Source organism: Cygnus atratus, chromosome 18 (assembly GCF_013377495.2).
Source record: "Cygnus atratus isolate AKBS03 ecotype Queensland, Australia chromosome 18, CAtr_DNAZoo_HiC_assembly, whole genome shotgun sequence".
Lineage (NCBI taxonomy): Eukaryota > Metazoa > Chordata > Aves > Anseriformes > Anatidae > Cygnus > Cygnus atratus.
The window spans coordinates 11,865,091-11,892,279 of record NC_066379.1 but is presented as its reverse complement, the minus strand read 5'-3'; the positions used below and the strand labels follow the sequence as shown (position 1 = coordinate 11,892,279).

At 65.7% G+C, this 27,189-nt stretch overlaps 6 protein-coding genes across 7 annotated transcripts in view; 2 read left to right on the top strand and 4 right to left on the bottom strand.

The window, feature by feature from the left end:
- NPLOC4 (NPL4 homolog, ubiquitin recognition factor) overlaps positions 1-8,155 on the bottom strand; it is a 28,461-nt gene extending 20,306 nt beyond the window's left edge. Inside the window, exons 1-5 of the mRNA XM_035558643.2 lie at positions 8,041-8,155; positions 6,647-6,727; positions 4,540-4,652; positions 3,198-3,377; positions 783-831 (exon numbers count right to left, since the gene is read on the bottom strand). Of these exons, the coding sequence (XP_035414536.1) occupies positions 783-831; positions 3,198-3,377; positions 4,540-4,652; positions 6,647-6,727; positions 8,041-8,055 (438 nt within the window). The 5' untranslated portion in view covers positions 8,056-8,155. The remainder of the gene's footprint in view (positions 1-782; positions 832-3,197; positions 3,378-4,539; positions 4,653-6,646; positions 6,728-8,040) is intronic.
- Positions 8,156-8,712: 557 nt separating this feature from the next.
- Positions 8,713-10,230, top strand: TSPAN10 (tetraspanin 10). Its single transcript, XM_035558897.2, has 3 exons — positions 8,713-8,833; positions 9,217-9,812; positions 9,902-10,230. Exons 1-3 carry the CDS (start codon positions 8,747-8,749, stop codon positions 10,206-10,208), a joined length of 990 nt encoding a protein of 329 aa, XP_035414790.1. The 5' UTR covers positions 8,713-8,746; the 3' UTR covers positions 10,209-10,230.
- A 355-nt stretch (positions 10,231-10,585) lies between these two features.
- PDE6G (phosphodiesterase 6G) lies at positions 10,586-11,064 on the bottom strand. The gene is made up of 3 exons (XM_035558841.1): positions 10,919-11,064; positions 10,769-10,809; positions 10,586-10,662 (listed from the first exon to the last, which is right to left on the bottom strand). Exons 1-3 carry the CDS (start codon positions 11,062-11,064, stop codon positions 10,586-10,588), a joined length of 264 nt encoding a protein of 87 aa, XP_035414734.1.
- A 2,590-nt stretch (positions 11,065-13,654) lies between these two features.
- On the bottom strand, positions 13,655-14,366 carry OXLD1 (oxidoreductase like domain containing 1). Its single transcript, XM_035558642.2, has 2 exons — positions 14,356-14,366; positions 13,655-14,225 (listed from the first exon to the last, which is right to left on the bottom strand). The coding sequence occupies exons 1-2, from the start codon at positions 14,364-14,366 to the stop codon at positions 13,856-13,858; spliced, it is 381 nt and encodes a 126-aa protein (XP_035414535.1). The 3' UTR covers positions 13,655-13,855.
- A 1,214-nt stretch (positions 14,367-15,580) lies between these two features.
- CCDC137 (coiled-coil domain containing 137) lies at positions 15,581-18,201 on the top strand. The gene is made up of 6 exons (XM_035558732.2): positions 15,581-15,774; positions 16,600-16,730; positions 16,850-17,051; positions 17,375-17,457; positions 17,553-17,632; positions 17,746-18,201. Exons 1-6 carry the CDS (start codon positions 15,629-15,631, stop codon positions 17,929-17,931), a joined length of 828 nt encoding a protein of 275 aa, XP_035414625.2. The 5' UTR covers positions 15,581-15,628; the 3' UTR covers positions 17,932-18,201.
- Positions 18,202-20,045: 1,844 nt separating this feature from the next.
- GPRC5C (G protein-coupled receptor class C group 5 member C) lies at positions 20,046-26,167 on the bottom strand. Of its 2 annotated transcripts, none has more exons than XM_035558817.1 (5): positions 26,091-26,167; positions 21,979-23,038; positions 21,424-21,518; positions 21,006-21,152; positions 20,046-20,820 (listed from the first exon to the last, which is right to left on the bottom strand). In XM_035558817.1, exons 2-5 carry the CDS (start codon positions 22,994-22,996, stop codon positions 20,788-20,790), a joined length of 1,293 nt encoding a protein of 430 aa, XP_035414710.1. In that variant the 5' UTR covers positions 22,997-23,038; positions 26,091-26,167; the 3' UTR covers positions 20,046-20,787. The 2 variants fall into 2 exon arrangements, with proteins under 2 accessions (XP_035414710.1, XP_035414709.1); XM_035558816.1 differs by lacking the exon at positions 26,091-26,167 and adding an exon at positions 24,298-24,373 and having other exon boundaries at positions 20,050-20,820.
- Between the last annotated feature and the right edge of the window lie 1,022 nt (positions 26,168-27,189).

Genomic DNA, 27,189 nt, shown 5'->3' with positions numbered 1-27,189 from the left:
GCCAGGTCAGACACCTGTCTGATAATACATTGATCGCTAAACAAATGGATGTTCTAGATTCAACCCCACCGGCTCTCAATGTGGAAACAATCAAGAAAATTTAGGCTCTTTTTCAAGGCAGCTACTACTGTGACAGGAACAGTGGGACTTTACAACAGCGAGTTTTATTATCGCCTCCTACTTCTGTAACAGATTGGCTCCACAAATCAGAGTGAGCCTCAAAGGCAAAACGTTTTTTCCTTTCAATATGTAACAACAAACAAAAAGCCCAGCTGCTCAAATAAGGCCAAAGAACTTCCAGAGCACACGGCAGGGAAGCAGGGGAACAGCCATCCTGACTCGCAGAGGCTTTTCAGGGATCACTGCTTCATGCCATAAATTACACAGCTTAGCACGTTTGTAGGCGTCGCTGAAGCTGCCTTCAGTCTGAATAATGTGTGGTTAAACTGGGAAGTGCTGGGCTGCGTGAAGAGAGGGGCTGAAACAAGAAGACCCAGGCAAGAGCGAAGAGGGAGGAAAACTGGAGCTCTGCTAAAGCACCTTCTGTTAAAACCATTACTGCAGAAAAACAGAGCGTTAACCAGGACAGACCCAGGGTCACGAAGGCCTGGAGCTTCAGCTGTCCTGGATGTGAGCCGGCACCTTTGCCTGCACACGGCAGGACTCTGACTCGGAGCTGCCACCTCCGTGTGGGCAGCGCCATGAGGAAAAGCGTTCAGACTGAGAGCTTCGGGTGACACGCTCCCGCACGCCTTTCTGGGGGACCTTCTCGGGGCTCTTACCTCTAGCGGTACACAATGCACGCATTTACCCAGGGGGCCATGGCGACACCTACGCAAAGAGAAACAGAATTAGCACAAGTCTCATCTGAGAACGGAAAAGTTAGTCTGCGTGACCTCTACAGTTTAACAGTTTTGGCGTAGAAGCTCTGCAAAATCACATTACCCTGGACAACCCCCCCACCTATTAGGGGACATTACAGAGCGGTCATCACAAAATAATTTCGTGCAAGGAGACAGCAATAGCTTGAGTTTAAATGTGAGAGTCCCAGGTCAAGATCAAACCCTCCCGAGGTCTGTGCCACTGGCAAACAACTCTGCTCTGAACAGCCACGTGAACCAAGGGCAGATCACAGCTTCTCAAGTTTTACAACCCCACGTTGAGGTTGTATTTCAATTCAAAGCATTTTAAAGGCGTGTCACAGGGCCGGCCTGTGTAAATTCAGCAAAAAGGCAACCAAAACATTCATCCTTTATCAGTCACTGAGGATGGTCTGGAACAAACAGGGGAGCATGTGCTTATCGGACAGATAAAGACCTGCTGGGTGAAGTTATAAAACAGCGGGGAAAACATCTCCTCCTGAGGCAATCAATTTAAAACCAAAAAAAAAACAAACCAAACAGCCACCATGAAACCGTGCACCTCTGCCCCAGCGCTAGGAACAGGTCAGTGCTGGTTTTCCAAAGAAGGCCTCTAGAGAGCAGTATGGATGTTGGCTCTTCTGAAGACGAAATGGATGGGATCCAGTTGCAGCGTTGCTTTTAACAAAGTACTGTGGCAGATAATGTACATAAAGGACCACTAAAGGCTGCTAATGCACTGCGCCGAACGCCAGCATCCCTTCACGTTTAGATTGATATGCACTCACAAATACAGGAACAAGCCCAGACACACACTTTTTATCATAAATATCCGCCACTGGGCTTTGGCTCCCTGCTAAGAACAATACCTTCACTTATTCTTTTGAAAAATGTGGTCAAGTTAAAGACGATGTTTTTGCCACGGAGTGGTGGGTTTCGCCTTTATTGTTTCAATAACGTGACGTTTCCCTCATTTATCATCAGCCTGAAAAGGTTAGATAGGATTTTCCCCGTAAAGGCCACGTCCCTCCAAACTTCCTTGCTGCTGCAGCACCAAAGATAAACCATATGGAAGACGACACAATGGGGAAGGGTGAGCTCTTCTGTCCTAGAAAGAATTCCTGGTTGCCTTTAAAATTTTTACGCAAGCCCTTTCAGGAGCTACTTTGCAGAGGGGCCTAGCCCCAAGCCAACAACCAGCACAGCCGTCAGGCCAGGAGCCAACTGGGACGTTGTTAACAATGAGCCACAAAAAGCAACCATCCAGACAGAGGACATTTTAGCAGCATCAGTGCAGATTTATGGGGGTATTAAGTCACCATTGTATTATTGCTTGCACAAAAATACAAGCTGCTTTGTTTATCTAAGCCTCTCGCAGCGAAGTTTTGGCAAAGTTAAACTTTGCTGCGTTTCTGCGAGCAAAATGGACTCCCCGGTTTCACGGAAAGGTTAAGAAAGGCACGTGATGGAAAGGAAGCCAAAAACCAAGCGGAGGCAGGGACCCGAGTCCAAATTCCACATCTCTGACACTGGATGAGGCTTCCACTCATTCCCCTCACTTCTTTAGTTTTTCCTTTATAGGGAGTGGCTGGGTCTGAAGACACAGAAGGGCCCCCACTCGGGACACCCTTGGCGACGTGCCTCACGCACAGCTCAGCGCTGCGCGGGGCCGCGTCGGCTGCCCCAGCAGGGAGAGGTGCAGGGCAGCCGGGGAAGGCACGAGAGCTCCGAGCCCTGCTCTGGCAGAGGAGCTGCCGGCGATTCACAAACCAAACCCAGCCTCGATGCTTTACCACCTCTCATGCGAGGCGGGGACCTGGCCCTGCTGCTCCACACGCCTGTCACCTCGGGACCAGCTAGCGGGGAGCCGCATGTTGGGACCAGATGGGACAGAAGCTACCAGGGCCTTGCGAAGCAGCGTGCCACACACACAGCACGAGCCAGCACTTCCCCACGGCACCAGCTGCCAGGACATCCCGGGGAAGAATTCAAAGTATTCCTTTTAATCTGGAGCTCCAAATGTTTCAAGAGCACAAAATACACGATCGCAAGTCCCCTAACAGGGGCCACCTTGATCAAAACAATAGATGCTCTGAATGAGTCCTTCCTGGCAAAGACCCTGGAATTTCGGTATCTGCTTCCTTCCTCAGCTCGCCAGAGCCTCAGTTTAACCTTGCAGGACAATGGCGAGAGCTGTTTTCCCTTGTGAACGTTTCAAAGGCAGCGAGGGATAAAGCAATGGCTCGGGAGGCAGTTCCCAGAGCGCGCTTCCTGGCGAGATGTCACCGCCTGGGGAGGCGCAGACGCGCCGGCAGAAAAACAGCCCGCAGTACTTACAGCTGCTGGTCTCGATTTCGGTAAATCTTCCCGTCCTGTTTGATCAGATACTGGTCGATGTCATCTTCCACCACCTGGGGGGCCCCCACAGGCCGCAGGCTTTGCGAGACAGAGGTGTCCATGGTCTCTGAGGAAGAGCCCGCTGGGCTCGAGGGGTAGAGAAACAGCATATCGCCATGCCTGTGGGTGCGCAAGAACAACACGCGGCCGTCAGCTGAGCACAAGCCTTGCCTCCAGCCAGGCTGGGGTGGGAACCCAGGCGAGAAGCCACGCGCTGTGCTCTGGCAGCTGGAAAGGCTCGCGCTCCGTCCTCTCCACCATCCCCTTTCACCAGGGACTGAGCTACGCCAGATCTTCACCCTGACCACCTGAAGGAATCGGCTCCTTTGCGCTACGCAGCGCAGGAAACGCTGTGTGCTTGGCTTGCTGCACGTTACAAACCACATCCGTGTCCACGCGTGCCCTCAGCGCCTGCTTCTGGGCAGCAAACCCCCCGAACCATGGAGCAGTGCGTGATTTATCGCGGGCTGCAGGCTAGCAAATGGGGCTCTCCTAAGCCCTTCCACTAGCTACCTCTTTCTCCCGCTTCAGGCATTTGCACAACGACAACTTTTCATCAGCAAAGGCCAAGAGAAAAGGATGAAGGAAAAAGTGGAAGGAGCCCACGGAGAGAGGCAACAGCTCCACCAGGGAAAGGGGCTAACGCGGATCCTGCGCACGTCGTCGCGGCCCTCCCAGGGCAGCTGCCAGAGCCGACATACTCAAGTGAGAAGCTGCACACAGCAGTAACGGCTCTGATATTTTAAGTCGGTTTAACATCATTCTTGATATTAACAGAACAAAGGCATTCCCAACCAAACACAAGGGGCGTGCACCATGTGGCCCCTCTGACCTCCCCAGGGACCTGGCTACGACAGGAACAGGAGAACGGGAACCCTGGCTTCTGCGCAGGGGGTTATCAGACCGGCGCTGAGGCAGGAAAAAAACCCCAAAGCGTAGCGTGAGCGAGGGCAGGGATGAGGGAGCTCGCTGCAGGCTGCGAAAGAGCAAACAGGAGGCCTGGTGCTGCCTCCCCACCGGCAAACAGAAGGCAAGAAGAGAGCTAAGAAACGGCTGCCACAGCCCAACGCCTCGTCAGTTTGCTCACCCCCCGTTTCCGCACGTCAGCCAAGCTCGCCTCTTCGAGTAGCTGCTGGGTGACTTCTGAAAGCTGAGGCCTGCTGTAACGTGATAGCGCCTGCTGCTGCCCAGCTCGGGGGGGGGAGTTCAGCCAGGCTTAGAGCAGAGGCACCCTGTTGCACAAAGCTCCCCCTTCACCCCAGCACTCCCTGTCAGGACTCACTTGATTTTCAGTAAGTTGAGGGATTTGTTTTGTGATGCTGTGATCTCTCCTGTCCTGTTTCTATTGGTGTAGACAGAAAACCCGTTATTCCTGAAACCAAATTCTTTTGCAACCTGAAAGAGAAAGAATGGCAAAGTTTAAGATACCTCACACCCCAGGTCAGATGCTGAAAGCTGCTCAGAGCAAGCGCTAAGTCCGGGGAACTTCTATTGCAAAAGCTTAGCTGAATTCATCCTCATTTCTGAAGAGCACAGGGAAACTGAGAAAAACAGAAACACTTAGTAACACAAGCAACTCGTTACAAAAGCAACTTAAACAGAAAGTCTATCTCGCTCCTACGACGCGAATACAGCGTAACACCTAAATCTGGGCAAGCGCTGTAACGACCTGGGGGGGAACCATCCTCTCTGTTACCCCAGTGCTCTCGCTCCAGCCTTGCCAGCACGCACCGCACTCTGCTCTCATCTTCCTACGACCAGGATTTCTTGGCCCAGACCTTTGTCTCCGATGAGATGACAGACTTCACCGATGCTTTTGGAGGAGACAAATCTCACAGTGCTTTAACAAAAGGCTCCAGCTCCCAGCTCGACACTAACCATGGCGTACCTGAGAGTTTACACTTCTATTATCCAATAGGACGTGCTCCAAAAGACAAAGAACCACGATCAAGGAGCCCCTTAGTTTGAAATGTGCCTTTCTGCTCACTTCAACAACATCAGGAAAGCTGTACAGCAAGAGGACAGCGGGCTCCAGGACTAAAGCTCTGCCAAAGATTAGCAAGTGTCGCACTGCGAGGAAAGCTGCACTCGCAGAAGGACCCACCCGAGCCACCCTCCCACCACCGGAATGTGTCTGTGAGTTTCCCTGCAGTCATCCAGGAGGAGATCCGAGCCGACTGCAAGCACAGAAGCAGCAATGTAATGCCTCTTTAACTGCAGCTATCCAGCTAAAAGTGAAATCCACCGTATCGATTCATATTTCAGCGTTAAAACCCACGGCTATTCACGTGCACAGACGTTATGTGATGAAAGAGAAAAGCTGCAAACCCTGTATCAGGAAAGAAACCCAAGCGTTTCTTTTATTCAGCTCTGCACGAGGATGCACTTCTCCCCGGATCAGCAGACAATTTTAGTGAGGGCCGATGCTTTTGCTCCAACGGTCGCTGCAAGCACAACTGTTCCCTGCTCCCTCCGGTAACAGGAGACCCTGAAACCGAGCAGCGTGTTCTGTGCAGGTTCCAGAGGATTTGAAAGCAAAAAAACTTTCTCCTGGGGTGGGACTGTTGAGAGAGTGCAGCGGGTATCGCTGACCCTGCCCCAGAATCCGTCAGGATTTTGCTTGGTGAGGAGGGGATGGCTGCTGTGGTCTGGGCCCAAGCGTCAAACAAATCGAGTGACCCAAAAACAGAACGTCTCAGTCTGCTCCCCTTCCTCCTTGCAGGGGGAAAGGAAACCCAGCTGACCAGAACGGCCCTTCTCTTACGAAGGAAAGAAATCCCCACCTGGGGGTTCCAGGAGGGGAGGAAACGGAGAGCTGCTCACTCCCAAACAGCAAACCTTACGCAGCGAGCCGCCGCATCAAACCAAAGAGCGAGCTGCGGCCACCTCCCAGTCCGACAGCCCCAACACTCGCCGTGCTCCTCGCTCCTCGGGGTGGAAACCTTCCCCAGAAGGTCCCGGAGGCCCTCAGATCGCTTTACAAACTCGCCTTAATCACCTGCCTGCTCTCTCCAGAACGATAATGGAACCCCAGCGGCACGCAGAACGCACCCGGATGGCACTCAAGGCACAAAGGACGCAGCTGAATTGCAACTGGATCACGCTGAAGAGGCCGACCCCTCGCAGCAGGCTTTGGTTATCAAATAGCTTCCCTGTGCTGCTCTCAGCCTGGGCTCCCCCAGCCGTCGTGCCTCTGGGGGCGAAACGCCCGTCCTGCCCCAGGAAAGCTCCTACCCCAAGGGTCCCAACTGAAAAGCTGAACATGTTTCCTTCTTTAAATTGGTTATTTATCCCTCTGGATACGCTCTGAGGAACCCAGTTTCAGCTGTATCAATAAAAACAGCTTTCTTTCCCCCAGCCTGGCCGGAACGCGGCGAGGGCTCGGCTACCTTCTTGAGGAACGTGGCCACGGTCTCGCGCTTGGTGGCCGTGATGCGCTTCACCCCTTCTGGCGACTGCACGCGGATGATCTGCGGGGAGAAGAGGACAGCCCCCGTTAGCTGCGGGGACACGCAGCCCGCCCCGTGCTCGCAGCTCGCTCCAGCGCGATGAATTCCCCCCCCCCGTGCGGGCTTCTAACGCCGCTCCTCATCAGAGCGCAACCGCGCAGGGAAGTAATTCCTTCCTGGGCGGCACTGCACGGCCGGTGTCTGCACGCCGAAGGATTAATTACCCTAATGGACGAGGTCCAGCGAGAAGCTGGCAGGGAAAAAAAACGCTAACGCTGCTTTTTTTTTGGTCAAAGCTCTGCCCTCAGACGCGGAACTGAACTTTCAGAACAAAGGTGAATCAGAGCTTCCCCGGGAGGGACTTATCCAGCGCCACACACACCGGCCGGACCGGTGCTGACGGGCGCCTGCGAGGTCGTTACGCCTCAGCCCTCGTTACTGGTGTGCAAATTGCATGGCTAACGAAGGGACGCAGAGAGTAGCGTCTTATATTGTCTTTTAACGAAGAGACACAAAGCCAGGAAACATTCTACGTTGCTTCTGGTGAAGCGTTAAGTCGGGAGTGGGGAAAAACGGCAACTTTGGGGGGTAAAAAATGGAAATATAAACAAAAATCGGGCACGGGAATGGTAAAAAGGGCCGGGGAAGCAGCGAACGTAAACACCGCTGTCCTCACGCTCCCTGCTGAAGCTTAAAGTCCGAGGTGGGGCAAAAACGGCAACGTCGGTGGGGTGAAATATAAAAATATAAATAAAGGTTGGGCATGGGAGGTGGTAAAAAGGGCCGGGGAGGCAGCGAACGTAAACGCCGGTGTCCTCACACTCCCTCCTGCAGTCTCAAGTCAGAAGTGGGGGGCAAACGGCAACTTTGGAGGGGAGAAATATAAAAACATAAACAAAAACCGGGCACGGAAGGTGGTAAAAAAAAAAAAAAAAAAAAAGGCCGGGGAAGCAGCGAACGTAAACGCCGCCGTCTCCCTGGGACCGGGCGAGGGCCCAGAGGAGCAGCGAGGCGTGCCGACGTCCTGCCAAAAGCCCCCCCCGGGGGTGCTGACAGGAGGCAGAGGAAGGCCTGAGGTGCCGGGGGGGGGGGGGGGGGGGGGGGGCTGACAAACCAACACCCAACACTTTGGGGGGGGGGGGAAGCAGGGGGAAGGCGTCCAAAGCACCGCGGAGCGGTGCTTTGGACGCCTTCCCCCTGCTTCCCCCCCCCCCAGCAGACCGTGTGCTGCCCCCCACCCCCCCCCCCACCCCATCCCGGGCCTTCCCCACCGCCCCCCCCCCGGATTCTGCTGCCTCATCGCCCCTCCCCCGCCGCCGCCGGGCCCTACTCACGATCGTCTCCGCCATCTCGCCGCCCTCCGGGCCCCTTCAGCGCTGCCCGGTGCTGCCCAAACGCCCCCTCCCCCCCCCCCACCACCCACCCCTCGTTGAGGCCCAGCTCGGTTCCGTTCCCCCTCCCCCTCCCCCTCCGGTGCCGCCGCCTCCGCCGCCCCCAGGCCCCGGTCCCGGCCCCGCCGCCGCTGCCCGAGCGCTTCAAGCCGCCGGGTGGGCCCCGGAACCCGGCCCTCGCGTTCCGGTGCACAAAGGTTCCTAGGCGGGGCGGTCCGCCGCGGCACCGTTCCCCCAGGGAGGTGCGGTGCAACGGCGTAACCCGCCCCCCCTCAACCGCAGCGCTTGTTTTTTTTGTTCCGGATACAAACAGTCCCCCCTTCTTCCTCCTCCTCCTCCTCCTCCTCCTCCTCCTCCTCCTCTTCCCTCTTCCTCCCCCCACACGTGGGGGGAGCCCCCACGAGGCTCAGAAAACCAGGGGGTGGGCTCAGCTGGGGCGTGGGTCCTTGTCCCCTGCTCACCCCCACTGCCCCTCTAATGGTGGCTCCGGATCCATCCTGCCAAGCCTTCATCACCCGTCAGTGTGGGGGCTGCATGGGGGGGTCTTGAGTGGGCCCAGCTGTGGTGCTGGGAGCCGCGGCCCTATTTAAGGCCCGGCCGCAGCCTCTCACATGATGGGAGTGTGACTGCAGCGGCCCCGGGGAGCAGGATGGCGCCGCTCAGGGAACGGCTGTCCCGGCTCCTCGGCCCCCGCGGGGCGGTGAGCAGCGGGGAGAGCAGCCGGCTGCTGCCCCAGGTAACCTGCGGGACCCCCCTGCTGACCCCTGTGGGGTCCTTGGGGGTGGCTCCGTGTCCTGGCCCTGGGGGGGGCTGGATGCTTTTTGGGCACCTCTGGGTCTCCATAGGGATGAGCTGGGGGTCCCTATAAGAGGTAGGGTCTCTGGCAGAGCTCCCCCCCTGGCTCCCCGTATGCACAGACCCCAGGGGGGTGGACGCAGGGTGCCCCATGCCCAGCTCACTCACATCACATCGGGGCATGGGGTGGCTCTGGGAGCCCCCAGCTGCCTTGTGCTGGTATACATGGGGGGTGTGAGGGCTGGGGGCCATTAGGGGGGTGTTTCTGGGGGTCTGCAGGCCCTGCAGCTGCCATGGGGGCTGTGGCTTGTCTCTCCCACACAGGCATCCAGGCTGGCGGAGCTGCCCTACCCCTCTGATGATGACGATGACGAAGGCTTGCTGGTGGACGACACGCACCTTCCTGCGGCCGAGCAGCACCCCGAGGAGTGGTGCCCCGTGCCCCACAAGCTGGGCGCCTTCAGCCACTGCGTGCGGTACCTGGCCTTCCTCTGGAACCTCCTCTTCCTCCTGCTGGGCCTGCTGGCCCTAGGAGTTGGGGTGTGGGGGCTGCTGGCCAAGGGCTCGCTGCAGGACGAGCGCCTGGCCCTGCTGGGCTCCGACCCCATGCTGCTCTTCGTGCTGGTGGGGCTGGGGGCCAGCGCCGTGTCCCTGGCCGGCTGCCTGGGGGCCCTCCGCTCCAGCGCCTGCCTCCTGCGCTTCTTCGTGGGGGCCGTGCTGGCCTTCGTGGGGCTGGAGGTGCTGGGGGGGCTGCTGCTGTTCGCGGCGCGGCGCCGGCTGCGCGACGCCCTGCGTGCCGCCCTGCTGCTCTGCCTGCTGCGCTACCAGCAGGAGCCCGACCTGCGGCTCCTGGTGGACGAGGTGCAGCGCGCCCTGAGCTGCTGCGGGCTCGGCTCCTACCGAGACTGGGAGAGCAACCCGTGAGTCGGGGCTTGGGGGGGCACGTGGGTGCGTCCCTGCTGCAGGAGGGTGGCGGGGACTCGGTGATTTCTCCTGGTTCCTCCCGCAGGTACTTCAACTGCAGCGCCCCGGGGGTGCAAGCCTGCAGCGTGCCTGCCTCCTGCTGCCTGGACCCGCTGCAGAACGGCTCCATCACCAATGACCAGTGCGCCCTGGGGGTCCTGCGCCTCGGGGACATGGAGGCGGCCGGTGTTGTGCACCTGGGGGGCTGCGTGGTGCAGCTCGGAGCCTGGCTCCGCGGCCAGGCCGGCAGCATCGCGACCGGCGCGGCCGTGCTGGTGCTGCTGGAGGCTGCTGGGCTGCTCATGGCGCTGAAGGTGCTCGCGGACATCGCGCCCGGTGGGGTGTGGGGCTGAGGGGGGGCTGGCTGCCACCGCGGGTGGGGGACACTGTGGGGTTGGGGGTGATGCTGAGCATGGCTGGGGCGCCCTGTGCTCTCCATCCTTCGTTGCAGGCCAGGCTGATGCTGCCCAGAATAAACCTCCGCAGAAGCTGAGCCCCAACTGTGTCTGTATCCCATCACTACATCCCCTCCCGCTGGCTCCCTGCACCCGTGGCATGAGGAGACGCCTTCCAGCCCCGTCCCTGCCAACCCCAGACCATGACACCAGGCTCCTGCACTCATTTTGGGTTTTAATGAGTATTTTTCCGGGCTGTGCCCTGCTACGCAAATGGGGCAGCTCCTAAACAAGCAGCACTACGGGGCGGATGGGCTGCGGTGGCCGTGGCCGGCCTAGATGATGCCGTACTGAGCCAGCTCGTGCAGCTCCAGGTGGCTGAAGGCTTCCCAAGGGCAGATCACGGTGATATCTGCGGAGAAGAGAGGCTGCGTCAGCACAACCCCCAGCCCGGCTGCGGCGGCTGTCCCCACAGGGCACCCTGCTGCCACAGCAGATTTGGGATAGGGACCCCGTACCTGTTCCCAGCCCTTCCATGCCCGGGATGTCATCGCCAAACCTGCAAGGAAAGCGAGGGTCTGTCCCCACCGCACAGCAGCCTGACCTGTGCCACGCTGGCACCCCCGTCTGTGTCCCCGCATGGGGTCCAGCTGCTCGGCCCCACTCACCCCTGCACCCCCTTCTTGGGTGGCTTGCTCTTGAACTGCCTTGTCTGCCTCTGCTTGAATTTCGGTGGCCCTTTCCGGGGGGTGGCGGGTCCCCCGGTCACCCTCGTGGCCGACTTGATCTCCGGTTTGTGGGGCTCCAGGCTCATGGCTGTGCCGGGGCCAGCAGCCTGCCCCGGGTGGCGGCTGTCCCTGCGGCTCCGGCGCGGGGCGGCTCCTCGGACCTGCCGGAGGGGAGATGTGGGGTACGGGGGGGCTCCGGCTGCAGCCCCCTTACCCAGCCCAACCAGCGTGGGGACGTGCCGTGCCCGCCTGGTGCTGGGTGCCCCCACTCCCACCCTGCCCTGAGCCCCCCAGCCGCTGCTGATCGGCTTTCAGTGCTGCCCTGGGGGAGAGCCCCCTCCGTCCCCGCAACCTGGAATTAGCCCAGCTCAGAGCCCGCTAATCCCCTTACCCCAAAGGCAACGAAGGGCAGGCTGAGCCCCTCTGCTCGCTGGGCAGTGCCCGCGGTCCTTGCCCTCACCCCAGGGTGGATGTGGCACCCCGGGACCCCTCGCTGCCACCACCCCTGGGGTCTGTGCCAAGCCAGGTGTTTAAGGTGCCACCGAGAGCTGGCGATGGCGCAGCCACCCACAGGGACCGAGGTGTCCCTCGGGGCTTGCGTGCAGCAGGACGGCGTTCAAGGACGGCGCAGACCCTGGAATGGCCATGGGGCGTTGGGCGGCCGTGGTTGCGGGGCGGGGGGCTGCAGCCGAGCCAGAAATCCCAGGGCAGCTCCATCCCGCGCCGTGCCTCCTGCGGGCACGGCAACCCCGAGACGTGCCGAGTGCCGGAGATTTTCAGCACCAAGACCGCTCCAGCTGCGGGCTTGATGGGACCCAGCACGGAGCTGCGGGGTTTGGCTGCAAATTCCGAGCACGGGAGGCAAATGCAGGCTCTGTCCGAGCACCGAGCGATGCAGCCCGAGTGCCAGCATGTCCGGGTGCCCCAGGCAGCAGAGCCGTCACTTACGCGGGGGTTGAAGTCCCCAAGGCCAGCGCTGCTCCGCAGGACTCCCTCCGCCCGCTGCCGCGCGTCCTATGGGTGCTCTGCGTGGCGGCTGGGGGCCGGCAGATTTTATCCTGCCCTGGGGTAATAGGATTAAGTCCCTTCTCCTCAAAGGGGTAATCTGCTGTCCTCCCCCCTGCTCTGTGCTGGGGGGGCTGGCAGCGTGCGTGTGGGGAGGGGGGTGCCGGGATTACCGGTGTGGGGACGGGCCGTGTGTCGGCACGGCTGCTCCAGCACGACCCCGGCCCCGCGGTTTGGGGCAGGGAATGGCAGCAAAGAGCCCACGGCGGGGAGGGTCCTGCCTCTGCCTTGTGAGCCACCCACACCTTGAGCCATGGGGACGGTGGCTCAGTCCTGCAGAGCGTGCTTGGGATGGCACTTGGGGACATGGGCACCAGATGTCCCAGCAGGGCAAGGCCACGGTGCAGCTGCAGAACCGTGTGGCCAAAACCCATCCAGCACGGTGCTGGCACCGAGCACAGCGTGCCCACGACAGCAGGGGCTGCGGGGTGCTGCTGGGAGGCTCCCGCCGTCCCCATGCCATCCCCGTCCCCATCCCGTCAGCTGCACGAAACACGAGGGCCGCCAGCTAATCCCAGGTGTCGCCGCGGACGTCTTGAGCGTGGGGACAGCCCGAGCACCGCCCGGCCGCGGGCACCCCAGGACAACCGCTCTGTTCCTGAGCCCAAAACCCAGGGGGAAGAGGGGCCGGGAGCCCCTGCCCACCCGGCCCTGCAGCTCGGGAGTATCACTCCAAAGCCTGCCGTAATCCCAGCACTAAAGCAATTACAAAAAGGTATAATCTCAGCACACTTTAATTGAACGCCAGCCCCTTCCACCGCTGGCAATTAGCTAGACTTCACCAAATAGGATTACACGGATCCAGGAGCGTTTCACACGGAGCCGGCGGAACCAGCTACCTCTCCAGCAAAGGCCAGGGCCCTGCTGGTAATTACCGCTTCCAGACCGAGCTTCGTTAGCGCTGAGCCGCTCTCGGGGGCAGGCAGTGCCCTTGGCGAGCTCGTCCGGGCGGGACGGGGCCAGATCCTGCCCGGCTCCTGCCGAGGCCCACGCGTCAGCGGGCTGAGTCCCTGCTCATCCCGGCGGGATTTAGGGAGGTGACGCCTCAAGGTGAAGTTTAAGGGGTTTTAAGGCAGGGACGAGCGAGGAGGAAGAGGCACCGATACGCACCACGGAGCCGGGCGCGCTGCCCTTGCGGGGCCCACGTGCCCGGGCCGCACGCTGCAAAATCCCACAGCGGGGGGGGAGACGGGCACGGAGAGGCCCCCGGGGGGGGGAAACGCCTGCCCCCAGCCCTCGGTGCCGAGAAGCCCCTAAGAGGCTTAGCGGGGCGGTGTGACACCGCGCCACGGCCATCACCGCGCTCCTCTCACGCCACCCGAGGCGCTTACGGTTCCTTCCGCCGCAAGGACGAGGCAAGGGGAAAATCCCTGCCCTCGGTGTGGGGGAAGTGAAGTCCGGTGGCTTTTTTTTTTTTTTTTTTTTTAAATAAATTTGGTTGGAAACAGAAGTGCTGAGGTGCTAACGGGTCGTCTTCTGTTCCTACCCCTGCCGTCAGGGCGGTTCCAGAGTGTTTTATCAATATGGTGACAGGCGCTTTATATATAAACATAAATGCACACACACACATACACATATATATATCAGTATATGTGTGTGTACGTATATATATATATTTATATATATATAAAAGGCTTGAGGGAGCAAAAGCAGCTGGCCCCAGGGGGCACCACGCAGCGTCCCCCCCCCCGCCTCAGCCCCCACAAGCGAGCACCCCGAAGAAACCGGGCCCCGACCCCACAAACCGGGCGCCCCAAAGCGGCTCCCGGAGCACAGCGGGGAGGTTCCGCCGGGCGACCGTTGAGGCAGGGCTCAGTCCTTCTTCGCGCGCAGCCTGATCTCCGTCCGCAGGATCATTTTGATGCTCTCGTCCTGCACGTGCCTCTCGACGGCCGCCAGCGCCCGCTCGCCCCCGTCCCCGTAGTGCTGCAGCAGCCGCTCCACGTGCTCGATCCAGACGCAGTTGGCGCAGCCGCTCATGCAGCAGTTCGTGGGCGGTTCGAGGTCGGGGGGGTGGGAAAAGGGGGGCTCTGCCCCCTCGTCCCCTGGGGTCTCTGCCCGGTGGTCGCTTTCCGGGGGGTCCGAGCCCCCCCTGCTGCCGCTGTCCGTTCCCCGGGGTGTCCGAGCGCTTCCGACGGCTGCAGGCGGTGGCGGTGCCCGGGTCGGGGGCTCCGGGGTGCTCCTGTGGGGGGCAGCCCCATGGTGGTGGTGGCAGAGGCTGGGGGCTGCCCCCCAAAATCCCCCCAGCACCCCCTGACTCAACCAGTAAGCCCTCCTTGGTGCCCCCAGCCCCACCACCAAACCCCCCTCACCCCCAGACCATCGCTGCCTTCACACACGGGGTCCTCCTCAGAGCCCCCAGACCCCTGGTGTAGGTGCAGCAACCCCAGTGCAACCCCCAGACCTCCATGTACAGCCCCCAGAGCCCCCAGACCCCCATGTGCAGCCCTCAGGGGCCTCTGATGCAGCCCCGCGACCCCATGTACAGCCCCCAGACCCTCTTGTGGTACCCCCTGAGCCCCATGCGCAGCCCCCAGACCCCATGTGCTGCACCCAGGCCCCATGTGCAGCCCCCAGAGCCCCCAATGAGGCTACTAATGCCCCCAGAGCCCCCAGACCTGCGTATGCAGCCCCCAGACCCCCGTGTACAACCCTCAGGGGCCTCTGATACAGCCCCCAGACCCCATGTGCAGCCCCCTGACCCCCACATGCAACCCCCAGACCTTATGTGGAGCCCCCAGACCCTCATGTACAGCCCCAAGCTCCCCCTATGGAGCCCCAGACCCCACGTGGAGCCCCCAGACCCCCAAGTGCAGCCCCCAGAGCCCCAATGCAGCTCCCAAAGCCCCCGTTACTCCCCAGACCCCCCGGTGCAGCCCCCTGACCCCCATATGCAACCCCCAGACCCCCAGACCCCCACAGGCAGCCCCCAGACCCCCATATGGAGGCCCCTGACCCTGTATAGAACCCTCAGACCCCCACGTACAGCCCCCAGAGCCCCCAATGCAGCTCCCAAGCCCCTCGTTGCTCCCCCAGACCCCCATATGCAGCCCCCAGACCCCATACAGAGCCCCAGACCCCCCTGTACAGTCCCCAGATCCCCATATGCAGCCCCTGACCCCATGTGCAGCCCCCAGAGCCCCACATGCAGCCCCCAGACCCCGTACAGAGCCCCAAGCCCCCATATGCAGCCCCCAGAGCCCCCATTGCTTCCCCCCCCCCCTGCAGTCCCCTTATGCCCCCCCCGGCGCAGCCTCCGCCCTCCGCCCAAGCCCCGCCCCTTTAAACCTCGCCCTCTTAAGCCCCGCCCCCTTTAAGCCCCGCCCCCGCTCACCCCCGGCGCCCCCCCGCCAGGCCGCGCGCCCCCCCGCGCCCCCCGCAGCCACATCCCGCCGCCGCTCCCCGGCAACGGCCCGCCCCCTCCCGGAGCGGCAGCTCTCGCGCCCAATGGCAGCTCGGCCTCCAAGAGCGGCCGGCCAATGGGATGCGCGGCGGCTGGGCGCGGCCCAATGGGGAGCGGGGGGCGGGACCGGGGCGGGAGGGCACCGGGAAGTGGCGGCGGGGTCCGGCCGCGTGCGGGCCGCCATGGGACGGCGACCGGGAGCGGGACCGGGAGCGGGACGGGGGCGCGGAACGGAGAGCGGGGCCGGGACCGGGACCGGGACCGGGAAGGGACGGGGACACAGACCGGCACCGGCCCCGGTCCCGGCCGCCGGCCCGCCCCGCGGCAGGTCAGTGCGGGCGGGGCTGGATGGATGCGGGGCGGGGCCCGGGGCCGGCCAGGGTCTGGATGTGGCCGCGCGTCCCGGTGTCCCCGTGTCCCCATGTCTCGGTGTGCCGGTGCCCTGCCGTCCCGGTGTCCCCTTGTCCCGGTGTCCCGGCGTGCCGGTGTCCCCTTGTCCCGGCGCCCTGCCATCCCGGTGTCCCCACGTCCCGGTGTCCCAGCGCCCTCTTGTCCCAATGTCCCTGTGGCCCGGTGCCCCCCCAAGTCCCGGTGTCCCGGGGTGACAGTGTCCCCGTGTCCCGGTGACCCCGTGTCCCTGTGCCCACATGTCCCGGTGCGACAGGGTGTGCCGGTGCCCTGCCATCCCAGTGTCCCCACGTCCCGGGGTGCCGGTGCCCCGATGTCCCGGTGTCCCTGTGCCCACATGTCCTGGTGCGACAGGGTGTGCCACCGTCCCGGTGTGCCGGTGTCCTGCCGTCTGGGTGTCCCCATGTCCCGGGGTGCCGGTGCCCCGATGTCCCGGTGTCCCAGTGTGCCGGTGTCCTCCTACCCCCGTGTCCCGGGGTGCCGGTGACCCCATGTCCCAGTGTCCCCATATCCTGGTGTGCCGGTGTCCCCCTCTCCCAGGGTGCTGGTGCCCCCCCATGTCCCGGGGTGCCAGTGCCCAGACGTCCCCATGTCCTGCCGTCCCGGTATCCCCATGTCCCGGTGTCCCGGTGCCCCCCCGTGCCCACCTCTCCGCCCACCCCACGGTGCCCCCTGCCCTGGTTTCGCTGCTCCCCCACGCCCCACCATCACGGGGCTCCGTTGCCCCGGGGCCGTTCTCTCCCAGGAAGCAGAAGGCGGGGGCCGACATGAAGCCCAAGCACCCCGACGAGCAGGAGATCCCCTTCCGCCTGCGGGAGCTCATCCGGAGCCGCGAGGCCATGAAGCACCCCAAAGCCAGGAAGAGGCGGGCGGCAGGTGGGGCGCGGGGGGCTCCAGGCCACGGAACGGCGCAGGGTCTGCCCCCCCCCCCCCCACCAGGGGTCCCCCATCCCCGTCCCGGCCTGCCCTAACCCCCCCCTGCCCGTCTCTCGCAGGGAAGCAGCAGCAGCGCAAGGCGCAGGCGCGTGGAGACATCGCGGTGCCCAAGTTCAGGCGGGGGAAGGGGGAGTCGGAGCACTCCTACATCTGCCGCATGGAGCAGGAGGTGCAGCGCATCCTCTTCCTCACCAAGAACCAGGTGCAGCGGGAGCCCGAGAAGGAGGCGGCGGCGCCGCAGAAGTCCAGGAGAAAGAAAGAGTGAGAGCACGGCCACACGGCACGGCGGGGGCAGCGGGGACGAGCCCCGGCCCGGTGCTTTGCCAGGGCCGCGCCGAGTGCCTGGGGGTGGTGCTGCGGGAGGGTGTGGAGGGCTCTGAGGTCTCGGCTCCGCGGGCTGAGCCTCTGAAAGCAGCCCTCGGGCCTGCTTCACCCTCCTGCTGCTGGGCTGCGGGGGGCCTGGTGCCAGGGCAGGGAGGGGAGAGCTGTGGGGCCCCAGCTTTTGGGGAGATCCAGTGGGGTGCGAGGTCCCTTACCTGCTCCGCTGTCCGCTCGCGAGCCCGGGTCGTAACGCGGCTCTCCAGGTTTCAGAACAAGAAGCTGGACAAAGCCCGCAAGAAGAAGGAGGAGAAGAAAGAGGCTTTGCTGGAGAAGAGCCTGTTCCGAGGTGGGGCTGGGGGTGGCACTGGAGGCACGGGGGGAGGTGGGAGCGGGCGGCAGCGGCGTCCCCCTGCCTGACGCCGGGCCCTGCTTCTCCCTCAGACACGGTGGCGTTCGGCGAGGTGGTGACGGAGCCGCCCACCCTCACCTCGCGGCCCCGGCGCGGGGGCCCCGCAGAGCAGGTGAGCTGCGGGCTGTGGCGCCGAATGTGGCCGGGGGCTCCTGCCCCGCGGCCGTGCCCTCGCACCGCTCCGTTCCCTTCGGCCTCCCTGACCTGCCCCGTCTCTGCCCGCAGGCTGGACGCAAGCGGCTCCTGCTGACGCCTCGCCTGGGCCGGGTGCCCCCAGCAGCGCCGGTGTCGCTGGCTCGCCAGCGCATCGTGCAGGAGGAGAGGGCACGCGTCGTCCAGGCCTATCGCGACATCCAGAGGCGCAAACAGCAGCGGAGGGAGGCCCAGGCAGCCCGTGGGGTGCCCGGCTGAGCCCTCCCTGTCCTCCTCCGTCCCAGCGAGGGGGCACAAGAGCCCCCTGGACCCTCGTGTGGAGCAGCAGTGGGGTGACAGCCAGCTGGGTGTGCAGCACGGGGGACACGGAAGCCCAGGACTTGAGGGGGGCGGTTGTATCAACCCCGTGCTGCTGCCCCGACAGCACCCTGGGGCTCACAAGAGCCGTGCAACCTTTCTGGCACCTGGCGCCGGAGCCAGGAGCCTCTGGTGCCATGGACCTGTTTGTAGTAAAATGCCATTTTCTGATGGTGCGAGCATGTCTCTGCTTCCCAAACCTTCCTGGCACCGGGGTCCCAGCTGCGCCTCCTTCCTGCGTGGTGGCCAGGAAGGGACGGCACTGTGCCTGCTGCGTGCCGTGCCGGCAGATGGCAGTCCCAGTGTGTGTCACTGCCGTCACCGCGGGCTGGCAGCGCTGGCACCGTGCGCCCTCTGCTTGGGGCAGGGCCCTCGGCTGGAGCCGTTGTGCCTGGACGTTGCCCATCTGCCTCCCTCCCTGGTGCCAGGGAGCAAGCCGAGCCCGGGGACGTGAAGCATCCCGTAGGCCGAGGCCAGGCTCACCTGCACGGTGTCACCGTCCCCCGCTGTCACCCCTCGGGGACACAGCTGAGCCCTCAGTCCTCGGCCACGCTCCCCCTGCCCTCAGCATCACCACCCCACCCCACGTCCCCGCCGTTCCCTGGGCAGGATCGCTTCCACAGCCCCGGCTCCGCACCCAAACCGACCCCACACCGGGGCTGACGGCCCCCCCCGGTGCCCCCCGCTCCCACCCTGAGGACCGGGGACGGCTCCCGGCACGGCGCAGCCCACATGCGCCTGCGGCCGCTTCACCTGCGCGGCACAAAGGCAGCGCTGTTCGGCCGTCCCGCGCCGCAGCCCAGGCACAAAGCGCTGCCTGTTGCAGCGGGGCCGTCCTGGGCCCTGCGGCTGGCGGCGGCCGGGGGCTCCCGTGGTGCCAGAGGGGCCGGGGGCACCGGTGACACCGGGGACAGCATGGCTCAAACCAGCCCCGGTGTCCTTGCGCAGGGCTGAATGGGGACAGCGTCCGTGCGCCCTGGTTTTGGGGTGGCTGCTGCCCCCAGGGCTGTCTCCTCTGCGTCCCCCCAGCGAGGCGGTGCTGTACCACTGCTGGGTGCGTGCTGGGGACGCCGGTGTCCCGTGTGGGTGACCCAGGGGACGGCTGCTGCGTGCCCAGCCTGGCTCCAAGCCCTGCTTGCAGGTGGCCGTGCCCCACGGGGGACACGCCGCGTGCCGCGCGGTGCCGGCGGCAGGGAGGAGGGCACGCTGTGGCGGTGACGGCCCTGGGGACCTTGAGCGCCTGGCGCTGCCTGGAGACGTCCCCGCTGCCTGCTGGTGCCAGGTAAACACGGGTGACGCAGCACGGCCCCGGGGGCGCCGGCAGCTCCCGCAGCAGGGCTGGGCGCCTGCTCCGGCTGCGCACCCCGGTAGCGCCCATGGATGTCCCCAGCCTTTGGGTCCCGACCCGTGCCGGGGCTGTGCCACGTCCCCGCAGCTGGTGGCGTTCCCAGTAGCAGGAGGGAAGGTGCTGGCAGGGCCGGGACACGGCGTGTGCGCGCCAAACTCCCACGCGGGGCACGGTGCTCTCAAGGAGAGCGGGTCACCCGCCTCCCCCAGCCACCGCCACGGAGCCATTTGAGGCCCTGAATAATTCATGGCGCTGCCGCTCGCTCGGCCACAGGCTTCCTGCCTGGCAGGAGAAATCGCTGCGGAGGGGAAAGGCAATCTGAGCAGGAGAAACCGCCCCCGACCTTGGCACGTCCTCCGCGCCGTGCCGCTTCCCGCCGGGCAGCCCATCTGCCCGCGGGCTGCCGGTCCGTGCCGCCCGCCCCGCGCGGTGCCGAGCCTGCCAGCTCCTGGCACGGCCGCCCCGTCTGCAGCCTGGCCCCGGCGCAGGCTCCTGGGGGTGCCTGGGGAACACAATCCTGGCTGGGGCCTTGCCTTATCCCCCTGGGGGGCTGCGGGGCTGAGCGCGATGGCACAAAGGTGGAAGCCCTTGGCCGTGGCGCAGCCGGTGATGGAGCAGCGCAGCCGGGTACCCCTCGTCCCCATCGTGTGCCACCTGCTACAGCACCGCGTAGGAAAACTCAACTTTAATGGGTCTGACCTGAAAAAAGGGGAGAGGAAGAACCAACGAGGGAGCCAGGAGGAGGGAGGGGGCCCAGCTCCATCGTTCCCCCCCCCCGAGGGTGATCCCCGAGCCCGGCGCGGGGAGAGGGGCGGAGGGGGAAGGCACCGAGAAGGCGGCCGGAGCCGCGGGGGGAGGCCACCGGGTGCCGGGACCCAGAGCATCCCCCCCATCCCCTGGTGAAGGGGAAACTGAGGCACAGCGGGGTCAGCACTGGGAGAGCTCGGGGACGGCTTGAGGTCCAGCACGAAGGGGCGCAGCGCCCAGTCCGTGCCGTGGGCTCGCCCGCACTCGGCTCAGCGCCTGGCGAGGCTCGTGGGGGGCAGCGAGAAACCGGGGCTCAGCGCCGGGGGCAGCCGCCCCGTGCCCCTGGCTGTCCGGCAGCAGTGTCCCTGGCCCCGAGGGGACGGGTGTCTCGTGAAGGCAGCAGTGGGGTGGCTCGGGGTGGCCCTGCAGGAGCCGGTCCTTGCGGCGGGGTGGGCAGCGGGGATGAGGGGAGCCGGGCAGAGCAGGCAGCTTGCGGGTGCCACGGCCGGGCGGCAGGGCGCTGGCTCCGGGGCCACATCCAGGCGTCCCCAGCTCAGGAACCAGCTCTGACGGGGGGCGGATGTACGAGGCGGGGAGGGACGAGACCTCAGAGGATCGGGACGGCGGGGCCGTGGCTGTGCTGGCGTTGTGGGACCCGGGCTTCACCACCGGTTCCTGCTGTACGGGGACTGCACCTACGGGCAGAACAGGACGGCGCCGGGCAGGCGTGACGGCACAGCACGCAGTGGCATCACCCTGGTGCCTGTCATCCCCACCCCTGCCCTCCCATGGGAGGCGTCAAGGCACGGAAAGACTTTGTACCTGGGCAGGAGCCCAACCCTGCCGCCCCCTCCCCGGCTCTCGTTGCTCATTAACCCACCTGGCCGCTCCTCCCGTCCCGCTGCGCCGCGGCGTGCCGGGCCTGCACGGCGAAGGCGTCCTCGGCTCGCAGCGTGGAGCTGGCGCTGCCCGCGGCCGGGCTGGCGGCGGTGGCACGGGGCAGGATCATGTCGTAGGGACCTTCACTCTGCGGGGGAAAATGGGTCCGTGGGGACACCGGGAGCACCCCTAGCCCACGAGCGCACTCCCTGTGGGGTCCTGGGGAGCAGCATGGCACGGGGGGGGACCCTCCCCAGCGCCCCATTACAGCACCCCTGGGCAGCCCGTCCTGGCACAGTGCTCAGGTTCCCCCTGTGCCCCGCATCCTGGCCCCATCCCAGCCGCCCGTTATCGACCGGCCCGGTAAAAGCCATCGGCTACGGGGAAGCGGCCGCCTCTGGAGAGGCGAGGGCTCTTACCGGCCCCTTGTGCATCAGAGCCATCTCCGTGGGCTGGTAGACGCTGGTCAGCAGCTGCCCGTTGTAGCCGCTGTACGGGGACACCGGCTTCTTGGCTGCAAAGAGACAGGGACGGTGAAAACAGGGGGCTCACGTCCCTGCCACCGCCCCCACCCCACCCGGGGCCTCGTTAGCAGGTTTAATGAGCAGCCAGCTGCTCTGCACCGGGGGGCGGGAGGGACGTCCCCGGGGTTTGCATCACTGCGGGGTGGGGGGCACCGCCCCGTGTTATTGTAGGGTCTCCCGAGCGCCGCCGGCTCGGCGACACGTCCTCCTTTAGGAAGAAGCGCGGCGCAGCGCCCGCCCCGGGGCGGAGGGCCGGGAGCCGCGGGCACCCCACGCCGGGGAGGGGAGCACCCCCGGAGCGGGTGAGCTCAGCCTAAACTGGTAAACCCAGCCCGGCGTGTTTTTGGGAGCCACAACAATCGCAGGCATCGTTCCCAGCCGCCCGGGCGCGTCGCAGCAGACGTCTCGCAGCCCCGCGTCTCGCAGCCCCGCGTCGCGCCCGGTGCCTACCGAAGGAGGGCTCGTCCATGGAGAAGGCTTTGTTCTCCACGAACATGCTCTGCGACTTCTGCTCCTTCAGGATGGTCTCGTAGCCCACCCCGCGCGTGGGGTAGCCGTCGTCCTCGTAGGCTTGCTCGGGGCCCCGCCGCGTCACGTGCGTCACCTCGGGGATGACGTAGAGGAGGATGAAGGCGCAGGCGTTGGCCACCAGCGCGATGGCCAGCGTGGGGTCGTCCCAGCCGGGCTTCTCGCCCGCGCGCTGGTTCCCGTAGAGGTACATGGCCGTCCACGCCACCCAGATGGCCATGGAGAGGCCGGTGGTGGCCAGGATGAAGGCGCCGTGCTTCCTCCAGCGCGTGTAGCGGCCGCAGAGCGCCGGCCAGGCGGTGCCGAAGGCGGCCACCAGCAGGACCATGACGTAGATGAGCGCCAGGACGAAGTCGGCGTCCGCCAGCACGCAGGGGTCCGCGGGGCCGCCCTCCCGCCGCGCCACGGTGATGGTGAGCCACTCGGCGTTGATGATGACCTCCACCAGGGTGAGGAGCAGGGCCACCGCCAGCGTCACCCAGCCCCGCGGGCCCCGGTTCCTCCGCGCCAGGAAGTTGAGGGCGACGGCGTGCGCCAGCAGGCAGGAGAAGCAGATGCCGAAGAGGACGCCGAAGAGGAAGCGGCGGGAAGCGCAGGTGGAGAAGTTCGGCCCCACGATGAAGTCAAACGTCAGGCAGAACAGCCCGAACGTGCCCAGCATGAAGAAGACCTGCGTGGCCACCAGGCTCTTCTTCTGAGGGTCCTGCACGAAGGGCAGGCTGGCCACCAGCACGATGGTGAGCACGAAGCTGGTCACCACGCCAAGGCTGGCCACGGCCTCCACCGCGATGCCCCAGGCCGCCGAGAGGTCGCAGAGGTTGTAGTAGAGGGAGGAGAGGTCCTTGCCGCAGCCCGCCGGGGGGGTGCTCTGGGCACGGCCCGCGGGCAGCAGGGCCAGCAGGACGCAGGCGGCCGCGGGCAGCACTGCCGCAGCACCCATCCTGCACCGCGGGGCGGGCGCTGAGCAGGGCGTCCACGGACCCTGCGGGAAAGAGGAGGCGTTATGGGGCGCTGCCTGTGCCACCTCCGGGAGTTGGAGCTCCCTGCCCACAGTCCCTGGTCAGGCATCTCCTGCTGGACCACGGCTGGCGATGGGGTCCCGCTGAGCCCGGTCTGTGCCAGCACCACGCCGCAGCCCCGAGCAGCTCCAGGTGCCCCCAGATGGACACACATCTCCCAGCCCTCCTTGCCTGGACGCAGCACCGTGCCCGCTGGCTTCCCAGGAGCACCGAGTGCGGGCCGGGGCTGGCCGCAGAGGTACCGCTCGGGGACGGGTCGGTCCCCTTGGCACGGCACTGCGTGCCGCACGTTCCCCTTTCCACTTCTCCTGTCCCTCTTCCCTCCTGTGGCTCCGGGCACTGACCCAGCACAGGTCCCGTGTTTGGCCCCACTCAGCAGAGCTCCCCGCCGCACGCAGCTGCAGCCTGGCACGGCCCGGCACGGTGCGGCACGGCACGGCACGGCATGGCATGGCACAGCCCCCTGGGCGCGGGGGTCCCTGGACCCGCTGCCAGCCCCAAGGAGCGTGGGGTGCCCATGGGAAGGAGGAAGGCAAGGGGAAAGCTGCAGCCCCCTGCGCTCCCCCCGGCCAGAGGGAGGAAACCGGGCAGGAAACCTGCGACAAGGTCACCTCGGGGCTGGGACAGGGGCGGCCGGGGGCCCCACGTCGCTGCCCCAATCTCTGCGCCCCCCAAAGGCCCCCTCCGCTCCCCTCCCAGGGCCAGGCACCCCCCGGTGTCCGGGCTCTGCTCAGCCCCACCAAGCCAAAGCCACCCCGTGAGATGGGGACGGGGCACCGGTACCGGGGGGGGGTGGGAAACAGCCCCTGCCGCCCCCGGCCCGGCCGGTGCCCCCCACCCCTCGCAGTCCCCCCGCGCCCCCGAGCGGTGCCGGCCCCAAACTCGCCCGGAGCCTCCCCAACTTTGCGGCCAGGAGAGCCCCCGAGTGGACGGGTCCCGGTGCCGGTCCCGGTCCCATTTTCGCTCCCGGTGCCGGTCCCGGTCCCATTTGTGCTCCCGGTGCCGGTCCCGGTCCCGGTGCCGGTCCCATTTGCTCTCCTGGTCCCGGTGCCGGTGCCGGTGCCGGTCCCATTTCCCCTCCCGGCGCCGGTCCCGGTGCCGGTCCCGGTTGCGCTCCCGGTCCCGTTTACGCCCCCGGTGCCGGTTCCCGTCCCGTTCGGGTCCATCCCGGTGCCGGTGCTGCCCAGCCCCGCAGGTTTCACCCCCTCCCTGCCCCTCTCACCGGCTCCAGCGCCCGGTGTCCCGGCCGCTCCGCTCCGCTCCGTGCCGAGCCGTGCCGAGCCCCGAGCCCGCAGCCCCGTGCGCGCCTGCCCGGCACGGCCCGGCCCCTCCCCGAGGTGCGCCGCTGCCGGGGGGGCGCGCCCGGGACCTGCCCCAGCGCACCGGGCTGGGGGGGGGGGGCACCCACCGGGGGCTGGGGTGGGGGCACCCACCGGGGGCTGTCTCCAAACGGAGGGGACAGAACCGGGGCGAGGGGGCAGAGCTGGGTGGGAGCCCCCCCGAGCACCGGTGCGATGAGCATGCGGGGGCTCAGCCCCCGGGGGCTCCTTGGGGTGACGGGGCCAGAACCGGGGTGGCCTCACCGACCGGGGGGCTCTGCACCGGGTGCTCGCTGCGGTGCTGGGCCCCGTAACCGAAGGCGAGCAGCCCCGCGGCGGGGGCCCGAGGGGCCTCCCAGAGGAATGTCAGCTGGCGGCTGAGGCCTTGGCAGGGCTCGGCGGCCACAGGAGAGGCCTGCAGCCGGCGAGGGGCTGGGGGCCGGGGCAGCCCCATCCTGGGGAGTCGGTGGTCCCGGGAGCGGAGCTGGGAGCGGGGCTGACGCAGCACCCACGGCTCGGCCAGGGCACCCCGCAGCCACCGTATCCCCTGGGGCTCGGAGATGGGGAAGAGCCGTGGGAGGCTCGGGGCACCCCGGGGACCTGTGGCCCTGCTGGCCCCGGAGGAGGTTTCCAGGCAGGCGCTGCTATTTTGGGAGGGTGAAGCAAGAGGGTGAAGGATGCAGCCCAAAGTTCAGCGCGCTGCTGCCGGGTCCTCCCCCAGCCCGGGCTGGGACGAAAACAATCCGAGCAGACGGGGAGGCAGAGCCGGGGCTGGCAGCACCGCGGCACGAGGGGTGGCACCACGGGGAAGGGGTAGCACATCGGGGATGGGTGCTGCACCCACAGCCACCGTCCCTCCTGCCCTCTTTTTCCCTAAAGAGCGCTTGGCTGCAGTGCCACACCGGGGGAGGCTCGTCCCTGCCTGCGGGGGGCACGCACCCCCTGTGTGCCCTCGCACGGGCACTGGAGCAGGGCTGCGGGGCCGCACAACGGGGCTCCGCTGCCTCCCCGCCTCCCCCCGTGGCCTCTTTGTGCCTCAGTTTCCCCAGGGAGTCGGGTTCAGGCTTGGCTCAGCGGCGCCAAGAGCGGGGGCCGGCTTCCCCAGCGCCCCCGCTGCCCCCGACCCGTGCTGCAGAGAGGCCAGGCTGCACGCGGCTTCCTGCCGCGCTTCCTTCCGCTCACGGCGCGTTCCCAGCGGCTGCCTGGCCCGAGCCCCCGCTCCCCCCCTCTCCTCTGAGGCCGCCGGCCAGCATCCATCCTGCCGAGGCCACCCCGTGGTGCCCGGTGCTGGCCCACGTGTGCCCACCACGTCGGGTTGTTGCCCCCCCCCGTCCCCAAGCTTTCCACCCCCGGTTTCTCAGGAAGGGTTTTTGTAGGTCCTACAGGAACACCCCGCTGGGGAGGCGGCCGGGGGGTAAGTTGGGTGCGATGCTGCCATGTGCCGGCGGCGTCGCAGGGCCGGTCCCGTGGCTGCGTGCCGGGGCGTTGGGCACCCGGCACGGCCCTTTCGGTGCCCTGGCCGGGCTGGGGACGACGTCCCCGGTGGCAGGGCTGGCAGAGCCGGACCCTGGCGGCACAGCAGCCGCGGCGAGGGGCTGGGGGGCAGCTCGGCACAGCCAGGGAGCCGCGCCAGGCTTCCTCGCGGGGAGAGCTTCCGAAAACATCGCCACGCCGGGCGCATTTTTTCCAGGCTTACCTCTCCTCCAGAGCCACGGGGCCAGGCGGCGGCACGGCGAGCCCAGGCCCAGCTCGGCGGCGGCTCCCGCTCGGCCTCACCTTGGCGAAGGTGAGGGCCCTACCGGGGGGGCTGGGGGGTGGGGGGGGGGGGGCCGCGTGCTCGCCCTCCCCGGCTGCCTCCCTGCCGCTGCTGTTTACGCCGGGGCTGGGGAGCTGTTTTCCATCTGAGCCGGTTCTGTCCAGCAGCGAGCCCCTCTCCGCAGGCGGACGCGGTTAGCACGTTTCCACCTCCCTCTCCAAGTAAATAAGCGCCGACGAGGGGGGGGCTGGCGGCCGCCCTGGCCTCCGCACGCGGGGCTGGAGCTGGGGCCCAACGCTGCCCTTCCCAAGCAAGTCCCCCCACCGCCCCGTGCCCCCCAGCAGCCCCCGGGTGGGCTGTGGGGTGGGAAATCCTGCGGGAGGCCGCGGGGCGGGTGGGAGGCGCTTGCTGCTCGAGTTAATGTCTAATCTGGTCCCGGTCCTGAAATGCCAGAATTAATGGAGCGAGCACCTCCCAGGTACCACCCGCCCCGGCGAGGTTGGGGTTTAACCCTGTCGGCAGGACCGGGGCAGCGGGGGCCGGATCCCCCCTGGTGTAACCGGGTCGGTCTGGGGGGGGCTGGAAGGTGCTGGGGACTGATCCTGCCACAGGGTGCTGGGTGCACGGCCCTGGGTGTGCGGTGGTGCCCGTGTGGGTCAGCCCCACGTCACGGAGCCGCTTTGGGCTCGTTTTATGAGCAATGAGGGCCAAGGCAGGCAGGGACCCCGCTGCCCCCCGTCCCACCCCACTCCTGGGCTCAGCCGGGTGGGCACAGGGTAGCCCAAATCCCCCCGGGGCCAGCTGAGCCCCTGCCACCGGGACAGCCCCACGGGTGCCAGTTTATGAGGAATTACAGTGGAAAGGCCGGGATTTTGGGGGGATTACGCTAAGGACCTTATGGGGGAATTAGGGAGGAATGTGGGGCCGCAGGGCTGGCGCTCCGAACCCGGCCGTGCCGGCTGAGCCCGCAGGGTGCTGGGTGCCAGGGCGCTGGGTGCCAGCTCCGCGGGGCGTCCTGTCCCTGCCCTCTGGTGGCAGC